The sequence below is a fragment of the Arachis ipaensis genome, chromosome B10 (genome assembly GCF_059453495.1).
Source record: "Arachis ipaensis isolate K30076 ecotype BB chromosome B10, ASM5945349v1, whole genome shotgun sequence".
Taxonomy (NCBI): Eukaryota; Viridiplantae; Streptophyta; class Magnoliopsida; order Fabales; family Fabaceae; genus Arachis; species Arachis ipaensis.
Window position 1 is genome coordinate 149,029,474 of NC_142435.1, and position 19,377 is coordinate 149,048,850.

The 19,377-nt window shown below is 35.9% G+C and overlaps 2 protein-coding genes across 2 annotated transcripts; both read left to right on the top strand.

Annotated features, from left to right (window-relative positions):
* Nucleotides 1-12,660: 12,660 nt before the first annotated feature.
* LOC107622085 (uncharacterized) lies at nt 12,661-13,571 on the top strand. The gene is made up of 2 exons (XM_016324005.3): nt 12,661-12,826; nt 13,152-13,571. Exons 1-2 carry the CDS (start codon nt 12,700-12,702, stop codon nt 13,463-13,465), a joined length of 441 nt encoding a protein of 146 aa, XP_016179491.1. The 5' UTR covers nt 12,661-12,699; the 3' UTR covers nt 13,466-13,571.
* Nucleotides 13,572-15,806: 2,235 nt separating this feature from the next.
* Nucleotides 15,807-18,513, top strand: LOC107621621 (putative GEM-like protein 8). Its single transcript, XM_016323656.3, has 4 exons — nt 15,807-16,049; nt 16,340-16,420; nt 17,145-17,389; nt 18,174-18,513. The coding sequence occupies exons 1-4, from the start codon at nt 15,902-15,904 to the stop codon at nt 18,348-18,350; spliced, it is 651 nt and encodes a 216-aa protein (XP_016179142.1). The 5' UTR covers nt 15,807-15,901; the 3' UTR covers nt 18,351-18,513.
* The last annotated feature ends 864 nt before the right edge of the window (nt 18,514-19,377 follow it).

The window sequence follows — 19,377 nt, forward strand, 5'->3', positions numbered from 1 at the left end:
TCCTATCAGATTATGCTTTTGGGATGAGTGGTTTCACGATATGGTATTAGAGTTCTAGATCCGAAAAGTCAAGAGTTCGATTTTTGGTGAACCCAAAATCAAGAGTTTGATTCTTGGTGAATTCCAAAATCAGCTTAAGCTTTTAGGATGAGTAATTTTATGACATGAGATGTTTATTATCCCTGGTATATGGTTATTCTGGATAGTATGAGTAATATTTTATTTTTTTCATAGACCAAAAATTTAGCCCATTATACACATTGTACACTTAGACTATTAGCTCTCTAGCAGTACTTATAATATATTATTATAGAAGAATAGTATTGTAGAAGTGAAATTCTCTCATTGTACTTATTATTACTAAATGAATAATATAATAATATATTTAATTTCTTGTCTATTATGTTTTGGCTTAAATGAAATAAATGAGTTTGTAAATACTACTATTTGAGTACATCTCATCTGTCATAATATTATGTCAAATTTAAATTTAATGGGACACTAAATTCAAATTGGTGTATCTATATATATTTATATTTACTAAGGGCAAAGATCTTTGTTATTACTCAACATTTGACTTACATGGATACAATTCAAAGACATCTCTGCATTCAATTGGGATAACTCTTAAGAGGAGTTAAAAGATGAAGAAAAAAGATATGAATTGTTAAAGATTGAAATTTCAACCATCCTTAAGTCGCTAAATAATTTGGTAGTTAACTTATCGAATATCATTTTATTTATATTGTAATTCATTGGATATTGGCTAACAACAAATTATTAGAAACTTTGATTCATAACTGATTATATCGAATTAAATAATATTGTGAAAAAAAAACCATAACTAGTGGAGACTCACAAAAAAAAATGATGTATAATATCTAGAATCTATTATAGATGTAGGGATAAAATGTAGGATCTAAATCCTCAATTGTATCTAAAATGGAAAGAAAAGGAGATGAGTCATACAGCCAAATAAGAATAGGATATCATAATCTAACTTTTAGATATATTTCATTCCACTAACTTAAAAAATAATTCATATTTTGAGCATAGTTTTTATAATTCAATAGAAAGAAGATAGAATAGAAAGAAAGGAACATGGAGACAAGATAGGAGAGTACAATTACATCATAATAATGCACAATTATGTTATATACTTGTGTTTATTTTATTTTGGTTGCCTTAGATTTGATTAAAATTTGATTTGATAAAATTTTTACTTTTCGAGAATAATTTATCAAAAACCCGTTAGTTTCTAATTTGAAACTTTTTTATTATTATTAAAACAAAGTTCTACTATTCATGTTAGGGAAGGAGAGGTTGGAATTTAAAAGGTGTTCATATCCTGACCCAATGATAAGGCCCAGGTCCAAATAAAAGACCCAATCTGAAAGGTTGAGCCTCACATTGCGCCGACCTTCCTCCTATGAAGTCGGCTCTTACCACGACTTACCCTAAAGAAGTCGGGGACGGGAGTTAGCTGGCAGATAAACACTCGTTTAAATGAGTAACTGCCCCTAGAATTTCTCTAACCACTTCCAGGGATCATATCTTAACCTCCCTAAGATAAAGGGACGGTTACCACCCTAAAAAGGTGGCACTACTTCAACGGTGGTTATTGGTTCACCACTATAAATACACTGACACCCCTCAGGTATCACTAAGTTCCAATACATTCTAAACCTGCTTAACCTCATGCTAACTTAGGCATCGGAGTGTCTTTGCAGGTACCACCCCCCATTCACTCATACTCACAAGTCGGACGGAGGCCCACAAAGCGCAGACCAACTCGAAGGCTTCCTTCCTCAGACGATTGGGCCAACCTAGCAAGTCCAGCCCAACAATCTCCGGTTACCCATCGTAACATTGGCGCCGTTACTGGGGAACTCGAGAGATCAACCAGTGATGGCGGACAGATCCCCTGAAGAGGGTCATGTGGAGACAGATTCCAAACAAGAGAATCTGGATACCAGAAATAATGACGCAGACCTAGCCCTCCATCAGGGAACCAACGACCAGCATAGAGAGGGTACCTCTGGAGTCAAAAATCTGAAGGTGAATTCCTCAGAAGGGCGCGAATCGGAAAAAGATGGACCGTCCCATGCAACTGAACTTATGGGATTAGTTCATCTCCACCAAAGCCGCCTGGAACAACTGGAGCAGGAACGGGAGCGACAAAGGGAAACGGAAAAGAACCTAAGAGAGGAGATGGAATGACGAAAAGAGTTAGAAAGAAAACTCTTGAAGTTGAAATCCTCCCTCAAAAGTTGGAGCTCCTGCGACGATCGAGAGGAGTCGCCCCCAGGAGGGGAGGACCCCTTCAGCGAGGACATAATGAGGGCAAAAGTTCCGAGGAACTTCAAAAGCCCCGATATGGACCTCTACGACGGAATCACAGATCCGAAGCATCACTTAAGTAATTTCAAAAGTCGGATGTACCTGGCTGATGCTTTTGACGCCACGCGATGCAAAGCTTTCCCGACTATCCTGTCGAAAGCAGCGATGAAGTGGTTCGACAGCCTCCCCCTGAGGTCAGTCACCAGTTTTGAAGACCTCTCAAGGAAGTTCTTGATGAGGTTCTCTATTCAGAAGGACAAAGTAAAACATACGCCAAGCCTCCTGGGAATAAAGCATGAGGTCGGAGAATCCTTACGAACCTACATGGAAAGGTTCAACAAAGCATGTATAGAAATCCAAGACCTGCCCACCGAGGCAGTCATTATGGGGTTAGTCAATGGGCTTAGAGAAGGTCCCTTCTCACAGTCCATATCAAAAAGGCACCCCACCTCCTTAAGTGACGTATAGAAAAGAGCCGAAAAGTACATCAACATGGAGGAGAATGCTAGACTGAGAGATTCGAGTTGGCGACCTGGGCATCTTCCTTCAACAAAAGAGAGGGAGAGGGAGCCCAAGAAGAAGGAAGAACTCGGTCTCGATAGACCAAGGAAATATCACTCTTATACTCATCTAAAGGTTTCTATAGTGGATGTATACAGAGAGATTTGCAATACTGAAAGGTTGCCACCTCCCAGGCCCATTAAAAATAAAAAAGGGGGGAGTCGCAGCGACTACTGTGAGTACCACAAAATATATGGTCACTCGACAAATGACTGTTACGACCTTAAAAATGTGATAGAAAAGCTGGCTAGAGAAAGCCGGCTTGACAGATATCTCATGGAAAGGTCGGACGGTCATGGGAAGAGAAAGCGAGACGATGTGGATAGAAGAGACCCACCATCGCAGACTCCGGAGAGACATATCCATATGATCTCAGGAGGGTTTGCCGGAGGGGGACTCACCAAGTCCTCTCGCAAAAGGCACCTCAAGCGAGTTTATCAAATCGGAAGCGAGTCACCCGACCTTCCGACCGTATCATTCACAAAGGAGGATGGGCAAGGAGTAATCCCTGGACACGATGATCCAGTGGTAATAACCATGATCCTAGCAAATGCTCATCTCCACAGAACCCTAGTAGATCAAGGAAGCTCAGCGGACATCCTTTTCAAGCCCGCTTTTGACAAACTAGGGTTAGAGGAGAAAGAACTAAGAGCCTACCCCGACACCTTGTACGGACTAGGCGACACGCCAATAAGACCACTGGGATTTCTACCCCTCCATACCACTTTCGGAAAAGGGGAAAAATCCAAGACTCTGAGTGTAGACTTCATAGTCATCGACGTAGGGTCAGCATATAATGCTTTAATTGGCAGAGCTACCCTTAATCGACTCGGAGCGGTGGTGTCCACTCCCCACCTTTGCATGAAATTCCCGACCTCAGCGGGAATAGCAACGGTGAGGGAAGATCAGAAATTGACAAGGAAATGCTACAATGAAAGCCTGAACTTGAGGGGAAAAGGCAAAGAAGTTCACACCATAGAGCTCGGCGGTGCAAGGGCCAGAGAAGAGCTGCGACCACAGCCGGGAGGAAAAACCGAAGAAATACAGGTCGGCCAAGAGGAAGGAAAAAATACCAACATAGGAGCCAACCTAGGGGAAACCCTAAAACAAGGGTTGACTAAGCTCCTAAGAGACAATTCCGACCTCTTTGCCTGGAAGGCCTCCGACATACCCGGGATAGACCCCGATCTCATGTCCCACAAGCTCTCAGTATACCCAGGATCCCGACCTGTACAACAAAGAAGACGCAAGCTCGGCCCGGAACGAGCCCTAGTGGTAGAAGAACAAGTACGGGCACTCTTAGAAGCCGGTTTCATCAGAGAAGTCAAGTATCCAACATGGCTAGCCAATGTAGTACTAGTCAAAAAGCAAAATGGCAAATAGAGAATGTGTGTCGACTACACCGACTTAAATAAGCCATGTCCCAAGGACCCTTAACCACTCCCAAGTATTGATACCCTAGTAGACTCTAGCTCGGGATATCAATACTTGTCGTTCATGGATGCCTACTTGGGATATAACCAAATCCCGATGTATGAGCCAGACCAGGAGAAGACATCATTCATCACGCCCAGAGCTAATTTTTGCTACGTGGTCATGCCATTTGGATTGAAAAATGCAGGGGCCACATATCAGAGGCTGATGAATAAGGTGTTCGCTTCTCACCTTGGGAGCTTAATGGAAGTCGACGTCGACGACATGCTGGTAAAAACCAAGGATGAAGCCAACCTCTTGTCAGACCTCTCGCAAGTCTTCGACACCATAAGGTTACACGGAATGAGACTAAATCCCGCAAAGTGTGCCTTCGTGGTAGAAGCTGGAAAATTCCTGAGTTTCATGCTAACACAGAGAGGGATTGAAGCAAATCCCGATAAGTGTAAAGCTATCCTGGAAATGAAGAGCCCGACGTGCTTAAGAGAGGTTCAACAATTGAATGGCCAACTCGCAGCCTTCTCCAGGTTCTTGGCAGGATCAGCACTCAAATTCCTTCCACTGTTTTCCTTACTAAAAAAGGGATGCCAGTTTGAATGGACTCCAGAATGCGAAAGAGCATTCCAGGAGTTCAAAAGATTCTTGAGTCAACCACCAATCCTAACCCGACCTCTAGTCGGGGAAGATCTCGTCCTCTATTTGTTCGTAGCAGACAAAGTTGTTGCATCAGCTCTGATAAGGGAGGACGAGGCCGGGCAGCATCCAGTTTACTTCATCAGCAAAGTTCTACAGGGCCCCAAACTAAAGTATCACAAACTAGAGAAGTTTGCCTACTCCTTAGTAATAGCCTCGCGAAGGCTACGACCTTACTTTCAAGCTCATACAATGAGAGTCCGCACGAACCAACCCATGAAGCAAATCCTCCAAAAGACGGATGTTGCAGGGAGAATGGTTCAATGGGCAATAGAGCTCTCCGAGTTCGACTTGAAATATGAAACTCGAACAGCAATCAAAGCTCAATGCCTCACCGACTTCATAGCTGAGTACGCAGGAGACCAAGAGGAAAGGCCAACTGCATGGGAACTCTATGTAGATGGATCCTCAAACAAAACAGGAAGCGGGGCAGGCATAATACTAGTAGATGAAAGGGGAACTCAAATAGAGGTATCCCTCAAGTTTGAATTCTCAGCTTCAAATAATCAGGCAGAATATGAAGCCCTGATTGCTGGATTGAAGCTGACAGAAGAAGTCGGTGCAACAAAAGTGATGATATATAGCGACTCCCAAGTGGTGACCTCCCAGATAAATGGAGAGTATCAGGCAAAAGATCCAAATATGAAGAGATACTTGGAAAAAACTTTGGAGTACCTCGGGCGCTTTGCGGAAACCGAGGTTAAACACATAACTCGGGATCTCAATAGCAGAGCAGACGCCCTCTCCAAGTTAGCAAGTACCAAGCCAGGAGGGAATAATAGAAGCCTGATCCAGGAAACTCTCCAGGAATCTTCCGTGGTAAAGACAGAGGAAAAGCAAGTGGTCCTTGAGGTAACCGAATTAAACCTCGGATGGATGAACCCCTTGGTCGAATGCCTGAAATTCGACATCCTCCCCAAGGAGGAAAAAGAGGCTAAGAAAATCCGGAGGGAGGCACAACATTACACTCTGGTGAAAAATATCCTCTATAAAAGGGGAATATCAACACCATTGTTGAAGTGTGTACCGACCTCGAGAACCACCGAGGTACTAGAGGAAGTTCATAATGGGATCTATGGAAATCATCTCGGAGCCAGGTCACTAGCCAGGAAAGTAATCCGAGCTGAATTTTACTAGCCGACCTTGCAAAAAGATGTCATAGAATTTATGAAAAAATGTCAACCATGCCAAATGCATACAAATTTCCACGTGGCTCCCCCCGAGGAGCTCATCAGTATAACTTCTCCATGGCCCTTCGCAAAATGGGGAATGGATTTGTTAGGTCCTTTTCCCTAGGTGCCAGGACAAGTCAAATACTTGATCGTGGGGATAGACTACTTCGCAAAGTGGATAGAAGCAGAACCACTGGCTACCATCACAGCTCAAAGAAGTTGGAGGTTCCTCTACAAAAATATCATCACAAGGTATGGAATACCTTATTCCATCACTACAGACAATGGAACCCAGTTCACCGACTCTGCCTTCAGAAGCCTGGTGGCCAGTATGAAAATAAAACACCAGTTCACCTCGGTGGAACATCCACAAGCTAATGGACAAGTCGAGGCAGCCAACAAGGTCATACTGGCAGGGCTGAAGAAGAGACTTCAAGAAGCAAAGGGGGCCTGGACAGAAGAGCTCCCACAAGTGTTGTGGGCTTATCGGACGACGCCGCAATCTGCTACGGGGGAAACACCCTTCCGACTAGTTTACAGCGTAAAAGCCATGATACCAGTAGAAATCAATAAGCAAAGCCCAAGGGTGATTCTCCATGATGAGATTGGGAATGTACAGGGGCACAAAGAGGAGCTCGATTTGCTCCCCGAAGTCCGAGAACAAGCCCAGATAAGAGAAGCAGCGCTGAAGCAAAGGATGACTACAAGGTACAACAAAAAAGTCATTCGAAGGAGCTTTGCCCCAAACGACTTGATCTTGATCAGAAACAACATTGGAGTCAATAAATCGGGGGAAGGAAAGCTCGCTGCCAATTGGAAGGGACCCTACAAAATTAGCGAGGTCTTAGGAAAAGGTTATTATAAGGTGACCAACCTAAGCGGCACCGAGTTACCAAGATCGTGGCATGCTTGTAACATGAAAAAGTACTATAGTTAAAAGTGAACTCTACTCCCTGATGTACTCTTTTCCCAACTTCACGATTTTTTCCCGAAATCAAAGGATTTTTTCTGGAGAAGGGTTTTTAACGAGGCATCATAGTAGAGGCTAAGGGAAATAGGCTGTCAAAAACCCTTAGTAGCAGTAAGGTACCTCCCCAATAAATAAAGATCTTTTTTTTTTACAATATCTCTTATAAATTCCTTCTTGTTTTCTCTTTCTTTCTACGAAACGCGCCGACTTAAGCTCGACAAAACGTGAAAATCCCATGAACCGACCTAGATGGTCGTCAGGATAAAACGACGAGGTACAAGTCGGTGTAAAGAGGTTATAAAAGTTGATCGCGAAGAACTCGGAAACATTCAGACTCATAAGTCGAAATGAAGAACCGAGCAGCAAAGAAAACGCATCACAAAAGTAACCTAAGTCATAGGAACTCAATAAACTCCGAAATTGAGTATAAGGAATACCAAAAAGAGATTGAAAAACCTACCAAAAATGTCAAAGTTAAAGACTGTCCTAAGTCCTTAGAGAAAAAGGAACTCAAAAGGACAGACAGCCAAGAAAAAGGTTTTTAAAGAAGATCAAAAGGGGTTTTCCAAAAAACTAAAGTCAGAAAAGCATGCAAGCAAAAGGTAACTTAAACCCTTATCCAAAAAAGGGTATTTCTTTTGTTAACTTAAAATCCTTATCCAAAAAGGGTATTTCTAAAAGATGTTTTGTTTACGGCCTTAAAAGGCCAGAGAAAAATGTTCAATCACCAACACCACAAACAACAAATAAAGAGTTTAAAAAAGGGGAGACCCACAGGCCGGGCCCCATATAGCCAATAAATGTTTAAAGAGGAGTAGACGGATCACCACCAAAGTCAGGAAGAGCAGTCGGAGCACCATCAGGACCAGGAAGAGAGGCATCCATGGGAGAAGGAGAAGAGATTCCATGAGGCTTTGAGGAACTTGGAGCATCCTTCGGACGAGGAGGGGACTCAATTATCCTCTGCCCCCGAGTTTTCAAGTCGGAATCGGTGACAGGCTTAGGAGAGGCAGGAGGATAAACTATGGCACCATCAATGACGACTTTGTCAGGATCTAAAGGAGAAAGATCAAGGTCGGGGGCAAGAACCCCGACCTACTCCTTAAAGATCCTCCAAGCCTTCTCGGCACCATCAGCAATAGAGTCCTCCAACTCGGCGTAGGCAGTTCGAGAATTCAACAGATCTTTCCTTACAGCCACAAGGTCCTCGAACAAACTCTGATAACTCTCCTGCGCCTTCTTTCTCAAGCCCTCCTCCATGTTACATTGGGCTTGTAACTTGTTCCCCTTCTCCCGAAGACTATCTCTCTCCTCCTTCAACTTGGCGACCTCCTCCTTCAACTCCTTCTCAGAATTCTGATATATGAGAAGCCTCTCCTCTAGCTCGTCAACCTTCGAGGTTGAACCCAGAGAGCTGAGAGGAGTCTTCTCGAACATATCAAGAAACTTTGTGCACACCCCTGCCGCCCTGATACTCTCCTCAGCCAGAGCAGTAAGGTGGTTCCGAATAGAAACATCATCCATACCTATGCGGATATGGGGGTAGATGTATTTTCGGATGAATGCAGGAGCATCCGCTTTAGCCTCACCTTCAAAAGAGGAGCCAGACTCCAAAACCTTGCGTTTTTCCTTCTCTGGCTCAAAAGAAGGTCGGGGGGAAGGGGGCGGCTGAGAAGAGGCCGACGAAGAGATCACGATGGGTTGAGAAGGAGTCCCCAAATTCCGGGGGGGAGGGGGAGGAGGAGGGATAATCGCCTTGGCACCACCAGTCCTGGCACGAGACCTTGCCTTGGCCTCCTGGACCCTCTGGTAAGACTCACTTGAATTTTTCTTCGCCATCCCTGTAAAAACAATTAGTAGCCAAAAGATCAGACAAGTCGGAAAAACAAGTCAGACAAGTCGAAAATCAAATAGATATATAAAAGCTACCTAGTTATGTCTGGATAAAGGTCGGAGACCCCTGGAGAAATTTCTTGGTATCCAGATATGGGGCCCTCCCCCATACTTCTCGGAGGAACCCCACAATGGCTGCCTCCACCTCATCCAGATCTTCCAAGCTATATTTCTCATAGGGGGAGGCCTCTAACCAGTATAAAGGAAAGCGAGGAGAAGAATTCTCATCCAAAAAAAAGGGGTGGTGACCCTCTACGGCTTGAACTTTGAAAAAATAGTTTTTGAAGTCATGGAAGGACTCGTCAAAAAGGGTGAAGACTCTCCGACCTTGTATGGCTCGGAAAGACACCCACTGTTGCTTATTATTTTGCCCACTGAAGGGCTTGGTCATATGGAAAAGATAGAAGAAAATCCTCAGAGAAGTCGGGAACTCCAAGGCCTGGCTGATAAACTGATAAATTTTCAAAAAACCCCAAGAGTTGGGGTGAAGTTGAGTAGGAGCAACTCGGCAGTGACGTAACACAGACATTTCAAAATCTGAAAATGGAAGAAAAACACCCAAACGGGTGACCATGCTCTCATACATGAAGAAGAAATGAGGGGCCGCCTCAGTGGCCCTCCCGAAGCAAACCCGGTCTTCCGGACCCGGGACCACCAACTCATACTTCGGCTCATCCTCTTCAGAGGTACAAATTCTGTGACGAGTATGAAGATGGGTGATAAACTCGGTATCGACCAAGGGTTCCTCCCCTAAGACTGTGACATCAACCCACTGAGCAAGAATATCTACGGAAGTCATTTCTTTTTCTAAAAAAGTGAGAAAAACCTACAAAGGAAAAAGAAAAGAAAATAAAAAACATGGTCTCTAAGGGGAAAGTACGGAATCAAACAGAAGCCTACAAATCAACCTATCCATCTAAAATATAAAAGCATGCAAACAGAAAGCATGTTGCAAAAGGAGAAGAAGAAAAACCTAACCTTTATCTGAAAATAAGGTTGGAGGAAATGAAAGCCTTCAAACGCAAGAACGCTGCACGAACGGATGAGGAGGAAATTTGAAAAATCGCAGAAACGAAATAACGAAAGAGAGGAAAAGTATTTATAAACACGTTAGGGGCTTAATGGTAAAAATGGGACAGTCATTAATGGGTGCACCGTTACCAAGGTAATCAATCCCTACGCAAACCTCTAACGGACGCGACGCTTGATTAGACGTAACTGTGAAAGTCAAAAGTCACGAAAAGTCACGTCGGTTTCCAACCATCACGTCGGTCCTCCAACAAGTCGGCTACGGTCCCGAGTAGAATACTCGAACCCAAATCCTAAAAGAAATCGGGCTCGAGTAGGGGCACTGTTCATACCCTGACCTAATGATAAGGCCCAGGTCCAAATAAAAGGCCCAATCCGAAAGGTTGAGCCTCACATTGCGCCGACCTTCCTCCTATGAAGTCGGCTCTTACCACGACTTACCCTAAAGAAATCGGAGACGGGAGTTAGCTGGCAGATAAACACTCGTTTAAATGAGTAACTGCCCCTAGAATCTCTCTAACCACTTCCAGGGGTCATATCTTAACCTCCCTAAGATAAAGGGACGGTTACCACCCTAAAAAGGTGGCACTACTTCAACGGTGGTTATTGGTTCACCACTATAAATACACTGACACCCCTCAGGTATCACTAAGTTCCAATACGTTCTAAACCTGCTTAACCTCATGCTGACTTAGGCATCGGAGTGTCTTTGCAGGTACCACCCCCCATTCACTCATACTCACAAGTCGGACGGAGGCCCCCAAAGCGCAGACCAACTCGAAGGCTTCCTTCCTCAGACGATTGGGCCAACCTAGCGAGTCCAGCCCAACAATCTCCGGTTACCCATCGTAACAAAAGGCATTTGGCATCGAAAAATTTAGATTTAGATTTTGAGATTTCAAAACTTGAGCATGTATTATAATAACTATGTTACGTATACATTAAAAATTAATTATCAAAATAGTTATTAATATATATGTTAAAATATATATAATATTTATTAAAAATAAATTAAATAATATATGTATTTATATTTAAATAATAGTAGGTAATTTATTAGCTGATTAAGTGATTATTGATATGCACGTTAGCATTTTTGTTGAATTTTAAGAAAAACTTCAAGTATAATTGAAAGAAAATTGAATTGATTCGAATCTATTATTGTAAAATAAAAAAGATGAGTAAAAATTGTATCTCAGAAATTTAAAAATCATTAGACAACATTAAAAAATGTTATGATAATGGAAGTGAAAGTGGTTAATAACTTAATATTTATTTTATAAAAAGTAACCGCTGCAAATGGTTATAACTAAAATTTGTAAAAAAATTTCTATCATGCCGATGGTACTTGTTACTATCGGAATACTTGAGAACTTAGGAATCTAGACTTTGCCAATGATACAATACAATGTCAATCTAGTTTCTTAATTTGTTCATCTAAATGATACATTTTTTAAGAAAAATGACCAATAAATTCACTCCCTCAACATAGGCTACTTTAATTTCACTTTAGCAGTGCTTCTAAAGTTTTTTTTTTTTTTCACTTTTATTATTCGTTTTTACTATTATTAACTTTTTACTTTTTTAGTCCCTACTCCTTAGATCAGGTGTAAAGTTTATATTTTCGAAAAATAAAAAAATATTAAAAAAAACACGTCTGTCATAAAAAAAATATTTTACAATAATAATTTTATTGACTAAATGCATATATTTTAAAGTATTTAATTATTTATACATGCTAAAAATTTGAAAGATAAAGACTATATAAAAGCAAAATATTGAGAAATAAGGAACCAAACGCAAAAAATAAAAAAATTTAAGAAACTAAAACTAAAGCATATTTGATTACATAAAATAAAACTAAACTTTAACCAATCTGATGAAAATAACAATCACATTAAACTTTTTTAATTTGATACAGATAATATATTTTAATAATAATATTTTTACATAAAAATAATATTATGAACAGTTAAATAATTTAATATATTTAATTATTAAATTATTTAATAATTTACAATATTATTTTTACATTAACGGAATATCTCTCTTGATATAAAATAATGTCACTACTAACTTATAAGCGGTGCAAGCAACATGTATATATTTCCAAATATTGGTTTGACTATAGAATAGAATATCTTAGTTTCACACGTTCGGTTACATATACATTATTAATGAGGAAAATAATGTAGGGTTCTTCCATTGTATCATTTATCTTTCATGCCCATATTTTCACGCACCGATAATTAATTAATTGAATTATTTGTCATATTGCAATGACTTCAAAACTTGCATTGCATTTTAGATTTGTTATATTATATCATCATCATATGAATTTACACATTCATGCAAAAATTAGGAATTTGACCATTACTTGTGATAACACGGAAATATAGAGAAATTAATAATGAGGAAATGGACAAGGTTTTTTTGAGTGATCATTTTGAAACTCTTTATTTCAAGATAAGAATGAATTAAATCAAACTATAATAATCTAATAATAATAATCCTCCATGAAGCAAATTGAAGAAATTGATTGCCTATATATAGAGAGGGAATTGTGATCCATTTTATTTTCATCATCAATATTTACGTTTTTATTAATCAATGATAGTTGCAAAAATGGGTTTCAAGGCTTTTCTAATTCTAGCTATGTTCATGGTCACCATCTTTGTGGCATCTACCAATGAGGTAGCACCCGGAGACTTAGATGAGAAATTTGAACAAAATGATGGTAATTGGTTTTTTTTTTTTTTTTTTTTTTAATTAGTATATATAGCACTTCCTAATAAGTCCAAGATTAGTTTTTGTTTCAAGTTGAAAAACTCTTATGAAGTTAATCAAATTTTATTAGGTCCTTGAATTATATTAAATTGTGACATCAAGAAGAATATTATTGTACATGTATTTAATTTTCACATTTTTTTTGGGTTAGAATAAATTATTTTAACAATTATTAGACTATACTACTAAAGGATATATATGTAAAATTATTTTTATAATTATTATCTAAATTAAACCACCTAATTAATTATCATATGATTAATTATTATTTGTAGGTAACAATAACCCGGCACAAGGCGTAGATGAGAGCAAATTATATGGTGGATGGGGTGGTGGATGGCGGGGCGGATACGGCGGACCATGGGGATGGCGCGGCGGCTATGGTGGTCCGTGGGGATGGCGTGGCGGATACGGCGGTCCGTGGGGATGGCGCGGCGGCTACGGGGGATATGGCGGCGGTCCATATGGATATGGTGGCGGTTATTGTCCTTATGGATGTTGTGGTTGGGGTTACTATGGATGTTATAGGTGTTGTTACGCTAAGGGACAAACTCATCAAGCTAAAATTGATGCAAACACTCATGAATAAGTATACTTGTTAATGTCTAGGGTTTTGTAATGGATATTATAAATAAAACCTCTATAGAAGGGCAATGATATAATAAAAGCATTTGGTTGCTCCCTTAATTAATTAATTATATCTTGGTTCTATTATCTATAATAAAAGTTTTTTTTTTCTGAAATAAATTAAAGAAAAATTATTTTTTTCAGTGACTATCGAACCCGAAAAAGATGGTTAAGGGACACAGACCCTCATCCATCTATGCCAACTTGCGTTGATCCAGAAACACATTATTTGAACTTTAATTTTTAGAATATATATTTTTTATTTTGTTTAAGATGAATTCGTCCAATTCTCTAAGAAACTTTTATAAGTAATAATTTTAAATTAGCTAAAATATATATATTAGTAATAATTTTATTTAAAGTTCTTGCTAACTTAAAAATGTTCACTGATTTATTGAATAATTATTAGATATTGTGTAAATGCATGATCATTCTTGTCATTGTGATAATAAATTTAAAATATTATTAAAAAATAGTATTTTCTTGCTAACATTTAGGATTTGTTTGATTTATATTTTTAGTTTTAATATTTTTTATTTTTAAAATTCTGTAAAAAAAAGGAAAAATGAGAGATAAAAATAGAAAATAATTTTTTTATTATTTTCTCTTTCTTCACAAATTCTAAAAAAATGTTTGAAATAAAAATAGAAAAAGAACACAAACCGAATGCATTTCTAACTTAATATTTATTTATTTATTTTTATTTATATCTCTATTTTTTATGCATTGAATATCAACTAAATGCAACCTTTAATCACCGTGCTCAATAATGTATATTTCAATCATAGAAAAAAAAAACTAGTTTTATGAAAATCAAAATTACTCTAATCAATATTTTTAATTTTATTTTTATTATTAGACTTCAATCAAGTCCGATCAAATTAATAAAAAATCAGTAGTGATGATAAGATACAAATATATATTATATATAAATTTGTGTCATTTTAGATTTTCTTGCTAGCAAATTGATGGGCGCACCAAATAATTAATATATAAACTAATAATCAACTACTAGAAAATATTCAAATCTGACATAAAAAAATCAAAATATTTTAAAGTAATATAATCAAACTCTTTAATGTTTATGTATTTTTACATAATAATTAATTGCTGATATATATCCATATAATATGATCAATCATGATTATTAGAAATATAAGGAATAATTATGTATGTCAACAAAAATCAAACACAAAAGATCAAATAATAACAAACAATTTGGAAGTAAGAAATGGATGAGAAAAAATAAAAAGTTACATACTAGTTGTAAATATATTTTAAAAATTGTATAAGTATTTCTCTCTAATAATAATTAAACAAATAATTCCAATCAAGCACTAAGATTAAGGTTCACTATAGGGTGAGCACGGGTCGGTTTGGTTGGGGTTCAAAGTGAAATTAGAACCGAACTAATCGAAATGTAATTGGTTCGATTTAATTTGGATTTATATTTTTTTGTGCATGTATCCGAACCAAATCAAACTGATTAAGAACGGATTGGTTCGGTTCGGGTAATTGGGTACCCGATGACTTTGAAATTCATAAAAAAACTAAATTTTTATCTTAAAAATTCAACAAGCACAATAAACATGTAATATTAATATAAATAATCTAAATATGTTAAACACTAAATACATTAAAAACTAAACTCATTAAAATCCAAATATATTAATAGTGAATAATCTCACTAAAAGCTATATACATATTTTTATTTTTTTATTTAATTAAATATATCATCGGGTTCACAGGTTGGTTCAGATTCTGCATCTCCAGAACCAATACCCGAACCAATCACTAACAAAGGCCATTAGATTGGTTCGGATTGGACCCGATTACCCTTTAGTTTCAGAACCAATTTAATTGATTCGGTTCGAGTTCGAACAGATAATCAGGTACCCGCTACCCGTGCTCACCCCTAGTTCACTACCTAGCTAGTTTCAATTCAAAACCAAGGAGCCTTAATGAAAAGTTGAAAACCAAGGTTTTTATTTTTTAAATCATTATTTATTATTCAAACACAAATGGTGAAGGTCTTTCTTTTCTTTGCTTTTAAGGTTCTTACTTAGAAATGACGTAGACCAATATATCTTTTTTGTAAAAGCAACCAACCATGCCATGTTCAAATTTTGAACAACTTTTTAATGAATAATTATTATTCTTTGATGATGATCCAAAGCTGACTCATCCAACACAAAAATAAAGTATAGAGATTAGATGAATATGCATCATGCATGATTCAATTCACACTCTTTATTTACCTTTAATCAATTATATATACACCATACTAAGCATAAGGGGTTATTATTCATCAACCAAAGTATAAGTAATAAGGAAGAAATTAAATTAAAGAAATATATTATTCAATATTGAATAATAATATTTGAGCAGAAGATTATATATGAAGAAAGGTAATTTACTTCTTCAGGAGTTAGTTACTAGTATTCCAATTATTTCAAGAGCATTTGGAAATCCATCAAAGAGATACTTAGCTGAATCTTGTTCTGGAAAATATCATAACAAGTCTTCAGCAAAAGCAAAGAAAAACAGTAAGTATATATTTATATTACCAAATTTGATTTATTAGTTTTGAATTTTTTTTTATTATAGTTAAAGGTATGCTTAAATTAGTTTGTGTTTTTATATGGATTTTTATTTTTAGTATTTTCTATGTTTATATTTTGTAAAAAGAAAAAAAAAAGGGTAGAATAGCACATGAAAATAAAAATAAGATTTTATTATATTTTAAATAAATTTTTTAAATACTAAAAATTAAAATAGAGAATGTTTTCTTAAATTAAATATACCTTAAAAGTTTAATGTTCTTTCATGATTTCAGGCAAACTAAATTCTGTTCTGACTAAGATGAACAAGTTTGGGAGAAAAGCTGACAATTTTGCAAATGGAGTGAGAGAGCATGGTATATATCTTACCATTAATTAAACACTATTATTTAATGATTGTTCAATTTATATTTTTTTCAGACAAAATTAAATGAGAATGAATTATCATATCAGTTGAAAATTTTAATTGATCATATCAAATGTAAATTTTTATAATTGATAGACAAAGTGGAATTATTCAACATATATATGAATTGAATCCAACAAAAGAATATTCACTCTTCAATAGCAAATTTTTTTTCTATATAACTATACATAATAAATGATGTTTTAGTTGGTTATTATTTGGTTTAATTACTCTGTCGGTCCTGATAGTTTCACTAAATTTTCAATTATGTCCCTATACTTTTTTTCTTTTCGATTGAGTCCCTATATCATATTAGATTTTATAATTAGGTCCCTACTATGACAAAAACGTTGAAATTAATAGAATATTCTGTTAAACAAAATAAATATGCCTAACACTTGACTGAATATTCTGTATAGTTAAACAAAATATTCCGTTAATTCCAACGTTTTTTCACAGTAGGAACTTGATTGCAAAATCTGATATAGTATAAGGATTTAAATAAAAAGAAAAAAGTATAGAGACTTAAATGAAAATTCGATAAAACTATAGGAACTGACAGAATAATTAAACCTTATTATTTTGATAAATTTTTTTCCTTTTCAAAATAATCAAATCTAAACAAGCTCCCCCAAAAAAAAAAAATCTAAACTATATAATATTGTGAGATGCAGTGATGAGACTTGGTGGGATGAAGACATCTAATACTATGAAAGTGAAGAAAAATTTCATACAACTTTTTGGTATGAAAGAAAGGGAGAAGCTTCTGAAAGCATCACAGTGCTATCTATCAACCACTTCTGGTCCTATTTCTGGCATTCTCTTCATTTCAACTCATAAAGTTGCTTTTTGTAGTGATAGATCCATCAAGATTATCTCTTCTCCTGAGCAAGATTTCAACACTAGAATCCATTATAAGGTAACCAATTGTTTTCTAGTATTCAAATAAGTCCCTAACTTTTTAATTCGAAGGCAAATTCTATGGTGCCTATAATTTTGGTGTCGAAATTGCCGAACTTATCTTGTATAGTAAGTTTTAAATATTAAAAAAATTTTTATTTTTATATTTTTTAATTTAAATATTAATTTTTATCTTCTTTTAGTAAGTTAGGCAAATATAGATAGATACCATAGAATGCACCTAATTCGAAATACATAAGTTCCTGACTAATTGTAAATACAAAAACGATCTTGATATTTTAAAGTATGAGACATTTAAATTTCTCCGTCTTGGAGAGACTTTGATGTCTCATGTTTTAGAAAATGAAGGACATTTTTGTATTTTTAATTAGTCGATGACTTATTTATCTTTGAAATAAAAAATCAGAACCTATTTATCGTTACTCCAATATATAATATATTTATAGATTTTGAGTTTAGGATAATATTGTGGCGGTTGTAATTAATACCGCTGCAAATGAATTGCATCATTATTGGATTGTAATATTGTGTTGTGTTTCGAATTACATATTTTAATAGTGACATAATTCAAGATTGCAATATAATTAAGTTTAGTGGACTGTAAAAAACTAAATTTTAAGTTGTAAACATAAGAATTCACACTATATAGGTTATAATATGCATAGTGACAATTGGAATTGCCTCAAAACCTAAATTATTATTACTTTAATCATAACTGATATTTGACTAATAATTATGTATTTATATATATAACAGAAATTTTGTTTGTTAATTTATTTCAGGTTGCTATTCCAGTTGAGAAGATAAACTGTGTCAACCAAAGTCAAAATGTGGAGAAGCCTTCAGAAAAGTACATAGAAATAGTTACCGAAGATAATTTTGACTTTTGGTTTATGGGATTCTTAAATTACCAGAAAACTTTCAAGTATTTACAGCAGGCAATGTTCTCTCATGCTTAATTAGAGGAGAAAATTTATTTACCATTAAAACTATGACAATATTTACAAGCTAGTATGTATAAAATCATAATGTATATGTACAGAACTATAGAAATTGTCAATGATCTGTTGTATAGTTAATGGAGAAATTGAATAGAGTAAGTATTTTTGAATTATTTTTTCAATACACTATACCAATTTTGGTAAATAGCATTAGCAGCGGAGGAATTTAATGACGACTTTGAACTGTCGCAATTTCATACCTAAGATTCGGAAAAATTAATAATAAAGGAAGTTAAGAAAATTAAGCACAAAACTGGCCTTAACGTAATTATCTTAACCAATAATATTTTCTTTTTCATCACATATGAATAATTCATTCTGGCCAGTTCATATATATGTTTTAATATGCCTTCAAGCTAAGTTTCTATAGTAGTAAATTTATATAATATATATTGAAATATAAAATAAAAAATATACACTAAAAATAAATTAAATTATACACGTATTTATATATAAACACATAGTAATTATTTTAGTAGTTAATTTTAGTGTATAAATAATATTTTTAAATTTTATGTGTTGGCTGATATATTATATAGTAAAATAATCACATGGTCTAGTAATCAGTGGATTAGTTTAACAGGTTGTTAGTTGTTACTCTTAATAACATGAAAAAGTATAGGTAAACAATGAGAACACTAAATAATGTGAATAATGGATATGTCGGATGTTCAATTCAATAAGTATGCAGATGATTATGTTCATTATTTTTAATTGGATGGTTATTTCTTTTGATTCGATTTACTCATGCATAGTTAACAATGGCTGGATGTTCAATTCAATAGATGTGTAGATAGTTATCCTAATGTTAAGATTTAGGAAGTAATTTAGGGGTAGAATATTTTTTTACTTTATTGGGTCAATTCTAGAACCTATTATTCACATTATTTACAAAAATTATTGTCTATCTAAAAAAACCGTAATAACATTCGTGTATATTCGATCTTCAAGAAATCTATTTGAACATAAATTCTGTATATACTTT

Bases quoted from the DNA above. Each gene is read 5' to 3' on its own strand.
- LOC107622085 (XM_016324005.3), top strand. From the start codon at position 12,700: ATGATAGTTGCAAAAATGGGTTTCAAGGCTTTTCTAATTCTAGCTATG. The intron at 12,827-13,151 runs GTAATTGGTTTT...TATTATTTGTAG, and splicing joins GAAATTTGAACAAAATGATG to GTAACAATAACCCGGCACAA.
- LOC107621621 (XM_016323656.3), top strand. From the start codon at position 15,902: ATGAAGAAAGGTAATTTACTTCTTCAGGAGTTAGTTACTAGTATTCCA. The intron at 16,050-16,339 runs GTAAGTATATAT...TCATGATTTCAG, and splicing joins AGCAAAAGCAAAGAAAAACA to GCAAACTAAATTCTGTTCTG. The intron at 16,421-17,144 runs GTATATATCTTA...TGTGAGATGCAG, and splicing joins AAATGGAGTGAGAGAGCATG to TGATGAGACTTGGTGGGATG.